General features: G+C 40.1%; 1 protein-coding gene across 12 annotated transcripts in view; it reads left to right on the top strand.

Moving 5' to 3' along the window:
* CEP350 (centrosomal protein 350) overlaps positions 1–19,567 on the top strand; it is a 71,180-nt gene that overhangs the window by 33,486 nt on the left and 18,127 nt on the right. For 6 of the 12 annotated variants that reach the window (XM_051805475.1, XM_051805505.1, XM_051805495.1 and 3 more), the window contains exons 18-31: positions 469–627; positions 827–958; positions 2,417–2,553; positions 2,927–3,046; positions 3,501–3,667; positions 4,195–4,391; positions 4,948–5,132; positions 6,078–6,165; positions 6,413–6,559; positions 7,338–7,495; positions 11,083–11,205; positions 14,770–14,969; positions 16,728–16,936; positions 18,173–18,317. In XM_051805475.1, coding sequence (XP_051661435.1) covers positions 469–627; positions 827–958; positions 2,417–2,553; positions 2,927–3,046; positions 3,501–3,667; positions 4,195–4,391; positions 4,948–5,132; positions 6,078–6,165; positions 6,413–6,559; positions 7,338–7,495; positions 11,083–11,205; positions 14,770–14,969; positions 16,728–16,936; positions 18,173–18,317 — 2,167 coding nt within the window. The remainder of the gene's footprint in view (positions 1–468; positions 628–826; positions 959–2,416; positions 2,554–2,926; positions 3,047–3,500; positions 3,668–4,194; positions 4,392–4,947; positions 5,133–6,077; positions 6,166–6,412; positions 6,560–7,337; positions 7,496–11,082; positions 11,206–14,769; positions 14,970–16,727; positions 16,937–18,172; positions 18,318–19,567) is intronic. The other 6 variants (XM_051805522.1, XM_051805515.1, XM_051805549.1 and 3 more) reach the window with 4 other exon arrangements.

Raw genomic sequence — 19,567 nt, 5'->3', positions numbered from 1 at the left:
TTGTCTCAACCTTTTACTTTTTCATTTTGCAAGAAAATTAATCAAGTGAGAGCCAGTTAAGCTTTTGTTAGCAGTGCAGAGGAATCGTAATGGGCATGGTGGAGCATCCCTGATAATGTCAATTTCTCAGGATTGACCTGTGTTATCTTTCTTATTTTAAGTTGACACCAAGGAACTAGTGACTCTAGAATATCTGTCATTAATGTACTGTTAGCTGGAATCACTGCTCTGGTTGTATTTCTCAGTCAAATCAGAACATGATTGTTTACTGGTTTGATGTTGGGTCCCAATCCAATGCAGTGGAGCTGTTCAGGCTGGATCATTTGTCTTATTCCATGAAAAGGATATTTTAGGTTGAAGTTTCCTTGTGTTGACAAGATGGTTTAATCTAGTTTGTTGAATTAATTGATCACAAAACAGATCTTTATATTTAACTTGCATTGTTAAACTTGTTTTCCCAACCTGTAGGCACAACAGCAGCGCCATGAACGGGACTTGGCTCTTTTGAAAATCAAGGCTGAACAAGAAGCTCTAGAAAGTCAGAGACAACTAGATGAGACAAGGCAGAAGGCAGCTCAGGTAATGCTGCCCTTCAACAAATGTGGAGTGTGTAACAGGCAAAATGCTGTAAGTAAATCCGTGCCTACAAGTGTTCTTAATTTGAAACTGCGAACATATGGAAGTGCTGAAATACTTCAATATAGCTAGAAGAACCCTCTTAGGGGCCACTTTCAAACTTTTTTTCTCCCAGACTTTGAGAAGTAAGTCTGTAGTTACTATAGCCAGAATGTTTTGAAAGGCTGAACTGGCTGTGTTTTCTGCATAGGTCCATGCAGAGTCACTGCAGCAGCTGGTCCAGTCACGGCAGGAGGCCGGGCAGGAGCCCCCGTGCAGGGCTGCAGCCAAGCAGGCAGAACCTGCACTGCTCACCACAGATGCACCTCACCAGCTCCGGGAGGTGAGGCCCTCAGGGAAAGGGAAAAGCTGTTCTCGTTTCAGTATTGTTGTGAACACTTTTTTGCCTTTTAAGTTATTTTCTGTTCGGTGTCATTTTCAGTACAACTTCATTTCCGTAACGTGACAAATGATAGGACTTCAAAGGAGCTTCTCTGGCATCGTTCTTAGAAGTCAGTGAGCAGCCTTAAATCCTTGTTCACTGTTCTTATGATCTTCCAGTTAATGAACTGAAAAGAAGTTTGTTCTTCTACAATAGATGGATGATAGTGAACACAGCATCTTTAATTTGTAAAAGTTGCACTCCATCGGGGATTGGTCTGTTTCATAGGGAAGTTAAATTAGAAAAGCAGAGAAATTGCAATTTTGCTTATTTTTGAAGGTAGGAGAACAATAAATTAATAAAAAGGAGAGGAGAGGATCTTCAGCAAAGCTCTTAACTTGATACACAGTTTGAAGTTTTCTTTTTTCAAGTCTTTGTTCTTCTTGTGGCATACAGAACATTTACTTTTTTCAGTTTTATGTATCAGTTTATCAGTTTTTATACTACTTGTTCCCATCATGTAGCAGCTACTTCACACATAGATAAGAACATGGTAACCAAAAAATGCTTTTGCTCCTTCGTGGTTTAGTAAGTGCAGTGACTGTGGGTTTAGGGTTGTGGGATGGAGTGCAGAAGGCTGATGAGTGTGAACAGAACTGTTTCTTCACAGATTTTGCACATGTTGATGCTCACTGAGCTGGTTTTATGATGAGTAATGGAATTGTAAAATAATACTGATATATTCTGGGCTCTGCCAAATATGTGAAGTTTAAATAATTTTTGAGTAGAAAAGAATGGGTTGAAGGAGTAGAAAAGCTCAGGCAGCTCAAGCACCTGCAGTATATTAGTTGCTGACAGTAGGTAGTGAAGTCAAAAAAACATTTGTACTTTATAGTGATGAAGTGGATGAAACCAACTGAGAAACGAGGCAGAAGAAACAGAGACAGCTTTTATTTGGTGTAGGGTTTTAAATCTTTTCAAGTCTTGCTGTAAGTTTGAAATCTGAGCATAAGAGATGCTAGTGGAGAGAGCATGACCTGGTCAGTGATGGTGGGCCAGCAGGGTAGCTTTTCCATCCCAATTCACAAGTGACTCCAGATACTCAGTTGAACAGCCATTTATTGTAAATAGAATGCAGCAGTGGAAATGCCTCTCACCAGTGTGCTGGGGATATTTTTGGATGTATACTGTTATTTATTATGTATAGAGGAATAGAGTATGGAGGAATATGCATCCACAGAGCCATGTGCACTTCCACAACCAGAAGTGACACACATGTAACAACAAACCATCATAAACCCGTCTTACACAGTTGTTCAGTAAATCACTAAACTGCCTGCCAGAATCACTGTTTTCTCTTTCAGAAACATTTTGATGCTGATAAACTCATTGTATTGCCTTATTCTTCCTTGTGCTCAGATGGCAGAGTTAGCACGGAGCCAGACCTCAGATCCTGTCAGTGCTCCAGCTGCTCCTGTCACCGCCTTGTTTGACCACCAGCGGCAGCACCATTCAGAGTTCATGAAACAACTGAGGGCCCGAGCTGACACAAACAGGTTTTGCTTAATGTTTCACACCTTGGGAAGGGGGAAGTAAGATTTGTTATGTTTTGCTTCACCTATTCTTGCATCAAATTTTAAGATATCATAATGAGTGAGAGTTTAAGAAGAACTTGGATTCCATCTGTATGACCTTAACAGTTTATGCCAAAGGTGACATTACTGGTTCTGTGAAGCTCTGTATAAAAGAGCAGAAAAGGCTGACTTAAATGTTTTGTGGAATGGTTTAATTAGTTTAAGCTTTCAATGATCTTTTAGCAGAAATTTTAGCTGTTACTACTTCTAGTAAACTGACAAAAGCTTGGGAAAACTGTGTTACTCCTTGGTTTAAGGCAATGCAGATTTACCCAAAAATACTTCCTCTTCTTAGGAAATGTGAGTCTGGTGCCATATCACAAGGTAAAGAGGAGACAGGTGACTCAAAACAGGTGTATTCAGCCATGTTTGATAGTTATTCAGAGTCCTCAAGATCAAAGGTTCGTGATCAGAGGTAAGAAGTTCTTTATTTCCTATTTATTTACCTGATCTAGTTTGGTCTCATGAAGTTTCTCACAGCCCTTCTCTGATCCTGACCATCTGGAACAATTTTGGCCTCTGTAGTCCTTTTGACTTCTAAAGCAGTATTGGTGTCTTGCTCATCCTTATAAAAACTGTAAGGAGAGATGTTTGCAATCGTTTATCATCATTGATGAGCAGGGGTTGTGCATACCTTCAAACCATTTGGATTTTAAGGTAGAATAAGAATAACAAGTCCCACTGTCAATCAGCAGCTTGATGATGCCTGGAATTTTAAAGCAACCAAGCTGCATTTTGAAAACAACCCCAAACCCATTGTATATTGATTATTGCTGGAATTTTAATCATGGTATGTACAGTAGCAATGTAATAAAATATTCTGAAATGTGCAGAGTAATTTTTTAAAAAATTCTCTCTTGCTAACACAGTAGCACCAGCAGCCGCCAGGAGAGCCCTTCAGCTCCATCTTCCAAGGAGATTGAGAAGAAGCTTTCCCGTCGTGAGAAGATAACCAGCAGCATTGAAGACCAGGCTCACACTGGTGCAGATGATTCCTTGCCCAGTGACAGCGTTTTATCCCTGCCGGATGAAAAAGGTTGCTTGTACTGTTTGTGGGTGATGGATCTGAAGGTGGGAAGGGGGAAGGAGGGGGGAGGAGGTGCTGTTTCAGAATCAGTTTCTGAAATAAATGAGGGAATGTGCGTCAAGAAAGCTGAACACCACGTGAATTGTAGTCTCTTAAGAGGTAACAGAGGATGGCACAGTGAGATGGGAATCTTTGAGATTCTGCATGTGAGAGTGATTCTACATTCTGCAGTGCTGGCTGAGCCAGATGTTCACTTGCTGAACCTGCAGGCTGAGTGCCAAATGTTTCAGCAACCCCAGAAATTTATTTATACCTGTGTACAGAAGTCTGTTAGGTCTTTTGAAGCTGGATGACAGTATTTCATGGTGTCCTGTAACTCGAAATCACTATTTCCTAAACACTGATTTTTCTGCATTAGAGCAGTTATCCTCCCTTACTTTCCTGCCCCCTTAACTTTACTGGGATGAGACAGAGTAAAACTACATTCATGTTGCATACCTGAGTATGTAAAGACACTTCCCTGATTTCTCCCTCAGATTCTGCTTCTGTTGCAACGGAGTATTCTCTGAAATTTGATGAGTCCATGACAGAGGATGAGATTGAAGAAAAATCTTTTCGGTCTTTGCTGCCCTCTGAGAGTCATCGCAGAAATAACCTGGAGAGGAAGCGGGGTAGTCGAGATGATTCTGACGAGGAAGTGTCCCCAGAAAAAACAGCTCTGTCATCCATCAAGGTAGGTCAAGCAACCGTAGTTAAGTCAAATAAACTGAGCTGAAATGGTTGAGCTGATGAGCTTCAAGTGAGCCGTTCTTAGTTGTGTTTGCAAGCTTTAGGGTTCTTTTCCTCCCTGTGGTTGGTTGATTCTTTGGGCATCCCCAAACAGAGAGATGTATGAATCATGCTGTATGTCACTGTTGTACAAGTGTGATGACTTATGGAACAGTCCATCCAGGCCTCTACCTTGTGGCTTTGGAGAAGAGGAGTGACCTTTTGAGGTGGGTTATAAAAGCCCAGTGGATTAAGTCCTCCTCCTATGCCAACACACAGCTAGGAAATACAGGAGGATGGCTCATCTCTTGTGGTCGAAGCAGGGACGTCCCAAAACTGTCACACAGCCCAGGGCAGAAAGAGCTGGTCTGCACAAAGCTTAGAGAAAAAACAGCTTCCCTTCCTACATCTGTTTTTGTGTGTGTCTGTATCTGTATACACACGCACACACACTTTGTAATTTAAAAAAGCCTTGGCATTTCTGTGTTATCAAATCATGCCACATTTGTCCTGCCTTCTAGGAACTAAGCATGCCATTCTCAGGGGGGCAAGATAGTTTCTCTAAGTTTACCATGGAGATGGTAAGGCAGTACATGAAGGAGGAGGAAATGCGAGCCGCTCATCAGTCCTCTCTGCTTCGGCTCCGGGAGAAGGCTCTGAAAGAGAAGACCAAGGCTGAACTAGCCTGGCTGGAACACCAGAAGAAGTAAGACAGCTCTGAATATATGTTATTGCTGACTGATCATTTCCTTGTACTTTTTAAGGTTTTGTTTCCACCTCACTCCTCCCTTACTAAATATCAATGGTTGAACTAATCTTCTGACATCAGTAACCTATAAAAGTGTTATTGGCACTTGGAAAGAACAGGGCCCAGTTTATAAGTATGCTTTGATGTTTACATTGCATGTGGTTTGTATAAAGGAATGTTTCATTGAAACAGTAGAATATCAGATTTGTTGTCAGTCAGAAAAGGTAGTTGCCAACCATTACTCCACAAGTCTTAGTTCAGGAAGGTATAAAACTGTGAAACAGTTCCACCTTTCTTTGCTTGATGGTTATCTGAGGTAATTTTAGTTGACTCTGGCCACATTTTGGGAATTGGGATACGTGTTGTACTTAATGATTTGTTTCCAACCTAACATATGCTTTGTCCTGGAATGCCAGTTGAAGTACCCAGTGACACTACTGATCAGTGGTGGCCAGATTTAATTGGTAATATTTTTCTGTGTTCACTCTCTGCATGAGAGTACCATTGTTTATCAGACATCATCTTCCAATCTCTTGTCATAGTGGGTTTGACAAAGGATTGTGAGGTAGTGATCCAAGTGTCCTTCTGTCTGCCTTTCTCAAATGGTGAGCCTGCTGCCTTTCAGAGCTTCTGCCCTGAGATTCCTGTGAGATCTCATGTTACCTGGCCCTTTAACTGTGTCTGTCTGACTATGTGGTACAAAATATTTCACTATAGAGCATGTCAAGGATTAAGCACAGACATATACCCTTCTGCAGGTTAGGAAGAGGAAACTTTTTTTTTTTTCACTTTAAAGAGTGAAAGGCCCATTGTGCACTTTTTTCTTATTACTTAAGATTACTTTACAATAATACAGAATAATAATTATTTATACTTTTATTCTTTCTTCCAATCTGTTTGCAGGCACTTGCGAGACAAGGGAGAGGATGATAAGATGCCTCCTATTCGAAAGAGGCAGCGTGGTCTGCTGCTGAGATTACAGCAGGAAAAGGTAACTGCCTTATAGGAAAATCCTGTTGAAACCCATACGTACCCATTAAACATTTCAGACACTGTAAAAGCTAAGAATTAATTAATTAATTGATCTCCTGTTCTTTGCTGCTGGAGTTGAGCCTACTTACTTCATCATGTAATTGCAGTCATTACAAAACCCACAGCAAGGGCATTGTGGCAGTTTTGAGTGTGTTCTTGAGAGGGGTCTGTCACAGTTCTTATGCTTAATCTTTTCCATCTCAAAGGCAGAAATTAAGCGTCTCCAAGAGGCTAACAAGGCTGCTCGGAAGGAGAGGCAGCTGATCCTCAAACAGCAGGAGGAAATAGAGAGAATCCGCCAGACCACCATGAAACTGCAGGAAAAACTGAAGTCTGCAGGGGAAAACAAGATGGTAAGTGTCCAGCACAGAAGCTGCAGTCTTCCCTCTTCGGCCATACACTTTCAGGAGTGGAAAGCTGCAGGATTGGACCTGTCACCTGGAAGTTTTGTCTGCCTCAGATGGTCTCACCCTCTTCATCGCAGCGTTTAGTTTCTTTAGAGCATTGTTTAAGGAAGGGCCTTTGGAACAAAGTTGCAAAATGTTTTAACTGGGCAGTAGATGGTTTTGTTAAGTCTCAAGCTGAACTAATGACTTTGGGAATGTCAGGTTTTTGATGCTCAGGTCCTCAGGCTTTTATTTTTGTTTGATTACTTGTCAGGCCCCAAAGTACTAAATATAGGCAGTAAACCCAAAACTTATTGCTTTGTGTGTGTGTGTTAGTGTCATTACACTTAAGTTTCTTGCATCTGCTTTACAAGGTAGCAAGATGGGATTTTGGTTACTGACTGCCTCCTCTCAATATTCTGAGGAGACACAAGTTTAATGGTAGTAGTATAGGAAGGATTGGTTTTCTGTTTGGGTAACTGAATTCTGGTGTGATTTTTTTTTTGTTGTTGTTCTGGATACCATTAGAGGAGAACTTAAATTATGAAGGCAAAGGATGTACTAAAAAGCTTTTTGTCAAATAAAAATGAGGTTGGAAACTGAAGTTAAATCTGCCAGTAATCAGACTTACCTGAAGTAGTATTTGATGTATCTGGGGAGAAGTAAGATAAATTAACACAAATTTTACAAGATTTTGGGATGTTCTTAACTTGTAATGTTGGATTTTTTAAACCCTTAATTGCAGGAGCTTCACAGTGAGGATGACATAAAGCAGAGCAATGGTTCTAGTCCACTTCCAGCTGATGCAGAAACACGCAGCCCTTCCCCAATCTCCATCTCCAGCAGTGAGACCAGCAGCATCATGCAGAAACTCAAAAAGATGCGCAGCAGAATGGATGAAAAGTAACTATATTTCTTTTTTCTTTCACAAAGCTTTGCTATTTTAATAGGAGGAGTTGGTTTGGCCCACATCTGCACGGAAAATGGCCATTAATCAGAAAAATTACTGGTATTGCTATCAAATACACTTTGATCTGAATTGCTTGCAAAATAGCTGATTAGAAGCATGAGTAAAACTATATTAATCTTTGAATATAATAATTTAAAGGCTACAGTTCTTGCATGAATACTGACATTTAAGCATTTTTAGCTTGCAGGTCATGTGGTCAAGGTTTTATTGTAGATTACTGGTTTTAATATTCTTGATAGAGTTGGTAAAAACACCAACTTTGAGAGTTTAAGAGCTTTTGATATTTGTAGGTACAAGGAACATGGACGAGCTCCAGCTTCATGGTACATCTTATCAGAGTTTCTCTTGCAATGAGAAACCTGAAGTCAAATGGTCAAAATGGTGCCTGTATTTTATATCTCCTCTTTTATTTTAAGGGGGAAAACATACAGGGAGCGAGAATCTGGAATTACAGCATCAATTTTATTTTGAGTTGAAACATAAGTTACAATAGCAATAGTCTTATGCAAAAACTACTAACTGAGTTTGAGATCTGAAAGACACTGAGCTTGTCAGATATGATATTTCTACCTTATTGTCCAGTTGCTGAATTTTAATTTTGGTTGCATTAAAATTAGCTAGGGATGAATTCTCTAAGTTTTAACTTATGAATGGAGGTGGTATGACTGAGAGGACAGGCAGTTAATAAAAGCTTTCTTTTCCCTCTGTGTGGTTCCCAGATTGAAAAAATGTTGCAAATGGTTGTTAGATGTCAGAGGAAATAATGAAGTATATGTATAGTCCCTGGGTCTGAAAACCAAGAATGAATCTCCTGATTTCACCTATTAAATCGTTTTAGATAAAAATTGTTTCTACATTTCCGTGCTGGAATTACTTTGTCTGTACTAAACATTACAAATGCTTTATTGGCCTGTGCTTGTTATTTTGAAGCCTTAAATTCTTATTTGAGACTAATCCATTAGAAGTCTGGCCTCTGCCACTTACTACAAGAAATAGTCTTTGCTTAAACGATTTGTTTTTTTAGTTTATAACCAAGATAAGTCACTGCATTTTAGTCAGTGTGGGTGATCTTTGTAATGCCTTTTCCCCTGAGACTCTGAACACAACTGGATAAAACATCATAAAGCAAGCAGGGCCACTTAAAGGCAAGCTCCTTAGCTCCTTGACTCCTTAGCACCCTCTTGGCTTGTAAGCATTTGAGAAGCACATTTCCCACACTCCCTTGTATTTGTATATGATGAAAATAAACCCCAGTAGCAGTAAGTAAGTGAGGGTTTGGTGTAAGTAGGAAAAACCAAAACCAGGTTCTGATTTCCTGGTCTTCGTGTTCTAGCTTTGAGTGCCATTTTATTCAGACTCTTGTGGCAGCATCTGGTAAACAGAACAGCCAAAAGCACAGATTATTTCAAGTTTCTGAAGTGTCATATTTCCCAAACAAAACTCTTGACATATCCAAGTCATGTGAGAACCACCCCATCGTTACAGCAGCAAATTCTCAAAATATCTTTTGAGGCTGGTAAATGGCTTAGATGGGGACTTGAAAAGCATGTGTGCTGTAGGCCAGGCTGACTTCTAGGGTTTTGAGAAAACAAGTTTTACCTTCTGATCCTATTTTTTTGTTAAGGGAGGGTCTTAATTTTTTTCCACTTGAGATTCAGCAAATTTCAAATGGTAATAAAAAACCATGCTGTAGCTTATGAATTTTGAAATATAGTATTAATTAATTAATTAATACTATAATTAATACTAATTAATTAATTAATACTAAAAGAGATGACAAATACGCTTGTAGATTCAAGACTTCCTTTGCTACTTTTTGTCAGGTAGTGGTCTTGTCAGTGCTGTTTTTGAAATCTTTTTTTTCCAAGTACCTTCATTTCTAAGTAACACTTTATGATTGCAGAAGGAATTACATATTGATAATTTTTACTCTTACAAGGGATAGTAGTAGATATAAAGTATGGTCTACTCTTAAAGATATTTTAATCATCAGTTCATTATTATCTTTTGTGTTTGAAAATAATTACTCACCTGGAGAGTACTTTTCAAAGCTGAATAGCAGGATTTGAGCTGAAACAATTGTTTGAGGCAGAACAAGTGGAAATTGTGATGTATGTAGTCATGTATTTTTGTTTTTATGTTTGTCTTGTATTGCTGTATATGTTCAAAGGAAGAATTATTTTGTGTAAGCAAAACCTGATCTTCCTCATTGGCAGGTGTTTTGACTGAAAAACAGTGCCAACTTTGTATCTTTTTCAATGTTCTTATTTGTAAAGCACATAATATTAATAGAGTAAGGCACTTGCTCTGGGGCATAATGGTAGGAAGCTGCCATTTGAGAGTAATCCATCAGGGTGTGAAATAGGGCAAAAGGAAAAAGCTGAATGATAAATGCAAAGGAAGTAGAGGAAGGAACTGGGAAAGCCTGCTATGCTGGATTTGCTGTGCTCCACAGCAAGGTGGAAATCCTTTGGCTTCCTTACTTAGGAGGCAGCTTTAATATTTGTCTTCTGCTAAAAGGGGAATGAAAGAACAGTTCTGTTTTACTTTTAACTGATGAGTCTGTGTAGCCTGCATGTGAACAGGAGCATGCTCTGTCAAAGACAATTAACCACTTTCCCCTGGCTTTCCTTGCATATGCAACTTTAATGATGATCTGTGCAATAACTAATTAAATGCTCATTTTCTTTTGCTTTTCCTTAGTATGCTTCTTAGCTTGCATTGTGGTTGGTAGAGCTAAATAGAGCATGGTATTTTTCTATAAATTTTATAATTCATTAGGAATTAGCTTAAAATGGTAATACTGTAAGAAATACCATTTTAAGCTCAGCTGTAAGTTTATGTAGATTTTGTTAAAAACAATAGGCCTTACCTTTCTGTAGTTAGTACTTCAAATGAAATATATGAGTATTCTGAGACCAAGTCTGTACTTTGTTGCAAAAAACCCCAATTAGCAGCTAGAATGTGAATTACAGTTATATCTCGGACTTTTCCTGGAATTGCTCATGGTTTAAAAATGCATTATTTAACCTCCTTTTTTTTTTTGGCTCTTTCACTGGTGCTTACCTTTGTAGAAATAATTTTACTGAGGTTTCGCCAGGTGAATGAAAATGTATTTAAAGTTTCAGACCAGCAAAGTTGTCGATATTGCAAAACCAGCACGTTATTTAATACTGAATACCCTCTATCAACAGAATAGCAGGAGAAAGATTGGGTTGAGATATGTTAACTGGTGCATGTGGAATTCTGCATCAAAGCAATAAAACTCCTTCCAAAATTTAAAGAAAAATACAGCAGTGTGAAAAAGCTTGCCTTTCATTAACAAAACAAAGTGTTATAAATGTATGTTCTGTAACCTTCTGCATAACAGTGTATAGTTTTTCTACTGCAGATGTTGGGTATTAACTATACAATGTTAAATGCAATTAATTTTAAAGTTCTTTGCTAGATGCTATCCTTTTCTCATTCTTTCTGGCTTTATTGCTATCTTAGTTGTAAACTCTTCCTCCTTATTTTGTAGACACTGCTCTCCTGTTCACTACTTCTTCTCTGTCTTTACGTCTCACCACTGGGCCTCTCTCAGTGTCTGTTTTCCCAACCTCCACCCCAAATTCCAGCTGTATATCTACAACCAATTGGTCAGGTAACTGTATATTTCTCAAGTGATAGACTCTTTGATAGAGCATGCTCTGTTCAGTCCTGGAAAGTCCAGAGGTTCTTCAGGCCAGTTTGACACTGGCCTCACTGTTTCCAGACCTTTATCACACGTAGACAGGAGAATGAGTCCACCCTCAGCAGCTTTGCACCAAGTTGAATGTGCAGCTAATTCACTGCAGGGAAGGGATGCCATCCACAGGGACCTGGACAGGCTTGAGGAGTGGGCCAGTGTGACCTTCAGGAAGGTCAGCAAGGCCAAGTGCAAGGTCAGGGCAATCAATCCAGGCTGGGGGATGAATGGGTTGAGAGCAGTTCTTCAGAGAAGGACCTTCAGGATGCTGGTGGACCAAAAACTTGGATAAGACCCAGCAACGTGTACTTGCAGCCCAGAAAACCAGCTGTATTCTGGGCTGCATGAAAAGACATGGCAGTAGGTCAAGGAGGTGATTGTCCCCCCTACTCTGCCCTGGTGAGACCCCACCTGGAGTCCTGTGTCCAGCTTGGGGATTCCCAGTGCTGTAAAGACATGGACCTGTTGGAGCAGGTCCAGAGGAGGCCACAAAAAAAGAGGTGGAACACCTTTCCTAGAGGAAAGGCTGAGAAAGTGGGGGTTGTTCAGTCTGGAGAAGAGCTCCAGGGAGACCCTATTGTGCCTGTTCAATATATAAAATGGGGTTATAAGAAAAATTGAGAGACTTTTTACCAAGACCTGTAGTGATAGGGCAAGGGGTAACAGCTTTAGAGTGAGAGTGTAGATCTAGATTAAATAGAAGGAAGAAATTCTTTCCTGTGAGGGTGGTGAGGCCCTGGCACAGGTTGTCCAGAGAAGCTGTGGCTGCCCCATCCCTGGAATTGTTCAAGGCCCAGTTGGATGGGGCGTGGAGCAACCTGGGATAGTAAAAGGAGTCCCATGGTAGAGGGGTAGAACGAGGTGATCTTTAAGGTCCCTTTTAACTCAAGCCATTCTAGGACTCTAATCTTACTCCCACTGTGTTCTGAGTGGCACACAGACAATTCACTTTGCTCCCACTGTCTGGTTGCTACTTCAGAACAGCTGCTGAAACCACATAGTTTGAGCTTAAAGTCACTATACCTTGGATAAAAATATACAGGTACAGGTTAGAGCAGCAGGTTAATGTTTCCAAGTTAATATTTGAAATGCATGGATGAAATGTGTGATGTTAGCACAGAGAAATAGTTAGACTTCGAAATCATGCTGCTGTAATCTGAGTGCTGCTGCTTCTTCTTTGCTGCCCCACATTTCCAGCTGCATAGATGCCATGTGTCCTTTTGCATTTTTTTTTCTGCTTTTGAGGATGAGTGTGTACCCTTGGTGTTGGAACTGGAACCCTCTAGACTGTAGTAAATATTAAGGCAGTGTATATGCCACCTTATGGCTCTGTCCTGGTAAACCCCAGGGTTTTAAAAGGGTCTGCATCTTTGACCAAGCTGCTTTGATCCTCCTTTTCCTGTAGGTTTTTTTGTTGGAATCTTTCTCTCTCATCACTTCTGTTGATTTATCTTTCTTATTCAGTAGTCCTTGTGTGGTAATTCTTTTCATGGTAATTTCATTAATTCTCCTCCTGTTTGTGGTGGTCTAGGTTACTTCATTTGACATCTGCTTTTAAGGAGTCCTGCTCCCTTGAATCCGTTTATTTCAACCTTTCTCTTGCATTTTATTTCAACTGGGTTTGCCTCCCTCAAGATCCAGTGTGAAGATCCAGACTTTCTGATGAAATCAAACAGTGGGTGAAGGAAGAAGAAAAGGTTTCATTTTGGGCAGAGATCATTGTAATAATGACCTCCAAATACATGATCTGCTGGGCTGATTGGAACTGATTGTGTCTGAGAGTAAAAGTGGATAAATTTGATAGAGCTGGTGAAAGACACAAGATAATCATGACTGTCCCTGTCATGTTTGTAATGCAATTACTGTTGGTAGTCTACATTCCTAATGATACCAACCTGTCAGTTTTGCCTAAGAGTAAACTATGTTTGATGTTTGTCTATAGGAAGTGATGAAATAATGCACAAACTCATGGAATCTGCCAACTTGAAGGTGGCAGATGTTCCAGGCAGTCTGAGGCTGCTTCTGTTTTTCACCTGCTCTTGTTTTGACCATCAGAAAGAAGGTTATGAGCAAGTCTTACTGGCTTCTGAAACTTTTATCTTCACGTCATCCCTTGTTCCCTTTGTCTGATTCTGTCTTAGAGAAGGATAGCTCTGAATCTTTTCTGATCAACTGCCAGCTCACTTTTCCAGGGAACAGAACTGAGCAAACAAGAAATATCCCTTAGGAGGCGAGACCTGTAGATTAGCCAGTTGACCATCCCAGTCTCTGTAAATTAAAGGTTTTTTTGAAACATGAGGGATTAAAAAGCACAAATGAGATTATGATCTGCTTTGCAGCTTAAAAACTTTGATGCTGAGTGTTTGGGATGGCTTGAAAATTACAAATTATAAAGGCATTTACAAATCAAAGTATTCCAGATCTTTGAAGACTGCCTTTTATGGCACCACACCTTCTGTACTAGTGGCAAACGCTCTCTAGCTGGCAGAACATGTATTTTCTACAGAGTGATTCTATGACATCTTAAAACTTTCAGTGTAGAAGATGAATGGATTGATAGACACTCTTCTCACATTCTTGGCACGTCAGAGAAAGTGTGTGCAGTTAATGTTGAACTTGCTTCCATTTACTGTCTGAAAGCTTAAGTGCTGTGGTCTTGGTTACTTCCATGTTCAGAAATAAGACAAGAGCTGGCAAAGAGAACTAGTGTGTGCACACAAACCTATTCATACCTACAAAGTTCCATGAGGCTTTCCTCATTTCTAAGGTTTCATGGATCACTCCTTGTCACAAAGAAAGTATCTGCTAACTTTCAGCAAGAGCTTTACTTTTTATCTGTTCTTAAACTAGCAGCGAGATATGTTAGTAGCTGGGAAGAAAGAGTCCTGCATCCTTATTCTCTTGATGCTGTCAGCTCACAATTAACATTCCAAGTGTGGGAATCCATAGAGATGATGTTTAAAGCAAGAAGGATTAAAGCTCCAGTAATTCAGGAGAACTATTAATACAGAATCACCTTCTCTTATAATTACATATTTGGAAAGAACTGTGGGGCAAATGAAGTTACAATTTGTCTGCCATTGGGGTTAATAAAAAGGTTCATTTTTCAAACAGTCGGTGCTTTCTAGAGGGTTCCAGTTTAATACCACAGGTACTTTTCATGTCCTGAAATTGGGAGCTTTTTCTGTTCATTTTAGTGAATAGTTTATAGCACTTTTAATGATTTTGAAGATTTTTAAAGGGTAAACAGTGTGTTTACAGTATGATGTAGACTTTGCTTACTGCAGAGAAAAAAAATCTCTTGTCTTCTTGTGGGGTTTTTTCAGCAGCACGTCAAAAGTCTAGGAGACAGTGCGGATATTATCCTAGAAAACAAATTGAACAACTACAATTCTGGGCATGGTGGCAACAGAGCATCTGGGTATTGGGATCTTTGAGTGTGGCTGGCTCTTTTCCCATTGTCTTCCCTCTGCCTGCCAGGTTCCTAACTAAGCGGGAACAGAAGCTGATGCAGCGTCGGCAACACGCGGAAGAGTTGCTGGAGTGGAAGCGCCGCCTGGATGCAGAGGAAGCAGAAATACGGCGGATAGAAAAGCAGGCTCTGGCTGCCTGGGACAAAGAGCTGCTCAAAACCAAAATAGCCAAGAAAGAGCTGGGGGATCAGAGAACTGAGCCCAAAGGTAATGGGAGGAGGGGGAAAGTGATGCAAATGACAAGAGTGAAGCATAATTTGTCACAGCGATTGCTTGGGTTTGCACTTTCTTCCTTCTTCGATGTTTTGGTGGTGGTTGTTCTCTGGACACTCTTAGAATCTCAATTTCTGCACTCTTTACTGCCTTCTGTTGCCTTGTTCTTTTAGCCCTATTTTACACCATAGTGAAATGTGTATTTCTCCTTTGCTGTGTATCTTCCCAAGTGAACAGTGCAGCATAAGCCCACCGGTCATTTCTACATACAATTTAAACTATGTTTATGTCTTTCAAAGCAAAAATATTGCAATATGGCATGATTTTTTTCCTGATAGTCCTTTGAACTTATATTAAAACCATTTTCCCCAATAATGAACAGTGTCTCTCGTTGTTAGCCTTAGTACTGTTGGTGAGGATGGCTCCTATCAGGGACCTGCTTTGCCCTTGTCTTTGTTTCCAAAAAAATTGAAAACATGTTTTTCTTCCCTTTATTGTTAGTGCAACGTAACTGTTTGAAATGTGCAGCTGTGCTAAAGTGTGCTAGGGTGTAATTAGTATAAATTATGCTATTGTGAGGAAAAATTAAATTCCCAGGTGTTGGGAGATACAACTTTACTGTTCTGTCGTTAAGTGGACCATACTTTCAGCATGAACCACAGAGAACTGGATTGCAGTGAGAGAAAAATAATCAAACTTTGGGGATTCTTCTCAAAACAATCGATTTTTCTTTTTTCCCCTCTTTGCTGAAAGCAGGCAGCACATCCTTTGGATGTGCAAAGGGAATTCAAAATCATGGCCTATTACCACTTGTCAGTGAAAAAAGTCATGTGGATTTCAGGCATTGAAAGACATTTTAAAGATGATACATGTATGAGTCAGTAAGTTCCAGTGAACAGAAATTCAGCATGAATGCTGAATCCTCATCAATATTTGAGAAAATACACTTACTTTCCATTAGTTGTATCTACTAGTAAGCATTGGAGCCCAGACCTGCTTCAGAAGTTGTTCCTTTTCCCAGCCTTTGCTCAAACAGTGAATAGTTCTCCATGGCTGCCTCAGTAATGCCGTGACTCCTGCGGAATTTAGTAAACAGGAATATCGAAAACCCAACTTATTATTTTGCTCGTTGCCATTTGAGAGACTCATGATGAAATCATAACATTAAAATGTTTTCTGCAGCTACTGTAAAGGAAGCAATCAATTCTAAATTCAAGATCTGGCTTGCAGATTATATGCTCCTCCATGACTTCTTCAGACTAATAGTGACTCTTGCTGGTGTATGGTCAACTGGAAGGACTGGTTTCCCTAATAATCTTTTTGGAGTGTGTTGTCTGTAAAATGGTAGAATATCCCGAAAACCTCTTTATTCTCAATATTCAGCAATCATTAAGAAAGTGAGGCAGTTATCACAGAATTCTTTGGGTTGGAAAAGACTTCTGAGGTCGAGTCCAGCCTTTGGTCACCACCTTGTCAACTAGAGCATGGCACTAAGTGCCAGGTCCAGTCGTTTCTTGAACACAAATCATAATTTTAAATCATAGTTTGCTAGTAAACATGCTTATTCTTGCTAAATATTCCAATATCAATGTCTAGGTGAGTGAAATAATGCTTATTTGACATGGATTGGTAGCAGTTAATACTTTATATGTAGGCAGCATATAAAGTATGCCTTCAGTCTTATGCCTTCAGCCTCTGCGTACAAAATGGTGCAAGTTCTTACGTGCTTTGTTTTTCCTCATTAAACCTCAGAAACTGCTAGTGAAGAAGAGTCTCCAGTGCCTTGCTCTCATCTGAACAGTGAAAGCTCTATCCCAGAAGATCTTGGCAGTCTGCCTGCTGAGTCTGTCCCATCAGAGCCCATGGGCCATAGACAGCCAGAAAGCCCAGATCAGAGTACAATTAATGAAGAAATGGCTTATTCTGAGGAGTTCAAGTCCTCCACCTCAGCTGGCAAACTCGTGAGTGACCTTTTTTGCTGTGTGTACTCCTGCACTTGTACAAGGCTGTCAGAGAAGTAGTCAGTACAGCCATCCCAGCTGCAAAGCAGAGATTATTAACTAAATCTATTTTTCTGTGTTGGTGATACCATTTCACATTACTGTGGGGAATCATTGTGATCAGACGTGTCCTTTGAAGTCTTGAGGAAGAATTGCTTCCGCACAGTTTAGGTATTTTTTAACTTGTGGGTGCTCTTGCAAAACATTTTGCGTACGTCCCGTAGGTATGCGGTGTTGAGTGGTGGAACACTGACCCAGTTTGCCAGTGTGAATTAGCTGTAGGGGAGCTTGTTGCCATTGTATAAATTCTTTGAGGCCATGGAAACCATGCTGTGTTTTTCTCCTTTGCCTTATTTGCAAGTAATGTATCCCAAAGTATAGCTACAGGATGAAGAACTGAGCTGTAACCTCGTGCACGGTCCTTTGGGTTTCATTTTATGTCTGCTTGCTACTTAATTCTGCCTCGTTGTTCCATTCCAACTGTTACTTATACTTGGATGATAATTTTGATGAATTTCCTCCTGATAACTTTGCTCTGTGCTCAATAAGACAGAAAAAGCAGAGTCTGTGGGGTAAAAACCCCTCTCATCTAGACTTACTCCAAATACTTCCTTGGGAAATTTCATGAGAAGACAGTGAGGTGAAATGTCTGATATGTGCCAGAAAGTTATGTTCAAGGTGTGTGAAAGGTTTGTGGGATAATGTTGAAGCACTAAGCAGTGTTTTGGAAGAATATTTGCTCTTTGAATTTTTTTGCCTGGCCTCAGAGAAATAGTGCCCTGTTGTTTCACTGATTTAAAATGACATCTTGCACCCCTTACATGAAGTGGTCCTTTCAATTTCATTAATATATTTACTAGGAGTTCCTGCTGCCCCAGTTGTTACCAAATAAGATGACACCAATGTATTGAACACCTGTGAGTCAGAGCGTTGTCAGTTCACTTAGGTGGTAATGGAATAATATAAACAGGTTTATTGGAATCTAAACTCAGAGTAAGCAGTCAACTACTGCTGCTCTTGGGGGTTTTGTTTTATTGTCTAGCAAAGATTAAATTCTTCCTAAGATCGTTGTGTAAGTCCCACTGTTTATGAGATCTTCTCTTGTCGTGCTGTTCTTTCCTTGTAACTGGCTCCTACTGACAGTGATCTCCTATTTTCAAACTGCAATTACTTATTTATCCTTTTCTTCTCTCATAGTCTCCTCCCAGAAGCAGCATACCTCTATCAAAGCAAGACTCCAGCAAAGGCAGCCACAGAACTGGAGGACAGCTACGTTCCCCTGTGAGGTCTCACCAGACATCTCACAACTGGTCTGATGAATCCTTATCTATGACACAGTCAGGTAAGTGTGATATCCACTTGGGTTTAAGTTGCTTTTTCAGTGCTTTTGCTTTTAACAAGTAAATTTGAAATGCAGACAGCTGTAGAGAAGCAGACAGACATTCCTAGAAGTTGCCAGGGTTTAGGGCTTGTGGGAGTGTTTTCCCATTACAGTTTTCATAGCTTCAGATTAAGAAGATCTTAACCTAAGAAGTTCTATACATAATCTCTTCTTTTAGAAAGCAGTGCAGGTTCCTGCAAACAGGTATGAAGAAGGCAAGAGTTAACAGTTAAGGTGGTCCTAAAATTTAAAAGTACCTCCTTCTGAGCACAGCCTGGCTCCAGGAGCAGTACAACTCTGATACATGCCAGTATGGGTGAGCCCCTTGGACTTGCACTGCCTTGTGCACAATCAGTGGATACTTCAGGACTTATCTTTTTATTTTTGGAGGAGGGTTTGATCTGTGTGCAGTAAAGTAGGATCCAAGGTTGCATTTTGAGCTATAAAATACAAGAGGTACCATACAGACTCTTTATACTCTTTTATCCAGTATCCAAGCTGGCTGCCAGTAAATGCTGAGGGAGAGCATATTGGAAGTGAAGTGGTACACAGCAGCCCTTTCCCTGGAGTGCTTCCAGTCTGTTACTCATGTGGGTTACAGGACTTCTGAGCCACCATCATCCACTCTGTTCAGCTTTGAAGTCTGTTCTGACCCTTTCCATGCTTTTAGCCTCTAAAACATCTCATTTTCCACAGTGGACTTGATACAGCATCACAAAATACTTATTAGCAAGTGAGATGGCATTTTCTTGCTGTTTTTTGCTTATTTGAATCGGTAAGTCTTTGGTGGAGAAAGAATTAGGAGGTTCTGTTGTGTGTACTGACTGTTTGTGACAGCTGAATAACTTACTGTGCGAACTGAGTATGTAACACCTACGTATTGACACTGAGTAATTTGTGTTGGGATTCTGTCTGGAGAGAGTTTGCAACACAGTGATGCTTTTCAGCACCTTGATAAAGTTATTTTCAAGCTCTGACTCAGCAGCCATACAAGGAAGCCATTATGAAATGTAGAGCAAGCAACAGTGAAAATAAACTTCTGTAAAATGAAGTCTCTGCAGTCTTTGGTTTCAAACACTGAAGAAAGGTGTAAGAGGTGGGAAGGCGATCAGGCTGGTGCTGGTTTCACAATAAATCATTCCATGGCAAAGAGACAAATGTTCTGAGCTGAGTAGTAATGAGGTCATTGCCCTGTCAGTCTGATGCACGCG

This window comes from Manacus candei, unplaced genomic scaffold (assembly GCF_025592945.1).
Source record: "Manacus candei isolate 608988 ecotype Guabito, Panama unplaced genomic scaffold, ASM2559294v1 h1tg000005l, whole genome shotgun sequence".
NCBI lineage: Eukaryota > Metazoa > Chordata > Aves > Passeriformes > Pipridae > Manacus > Manacus candei.
This window is presented reverse-complemented; position numbering and strand designations above follow the sequence as displayed.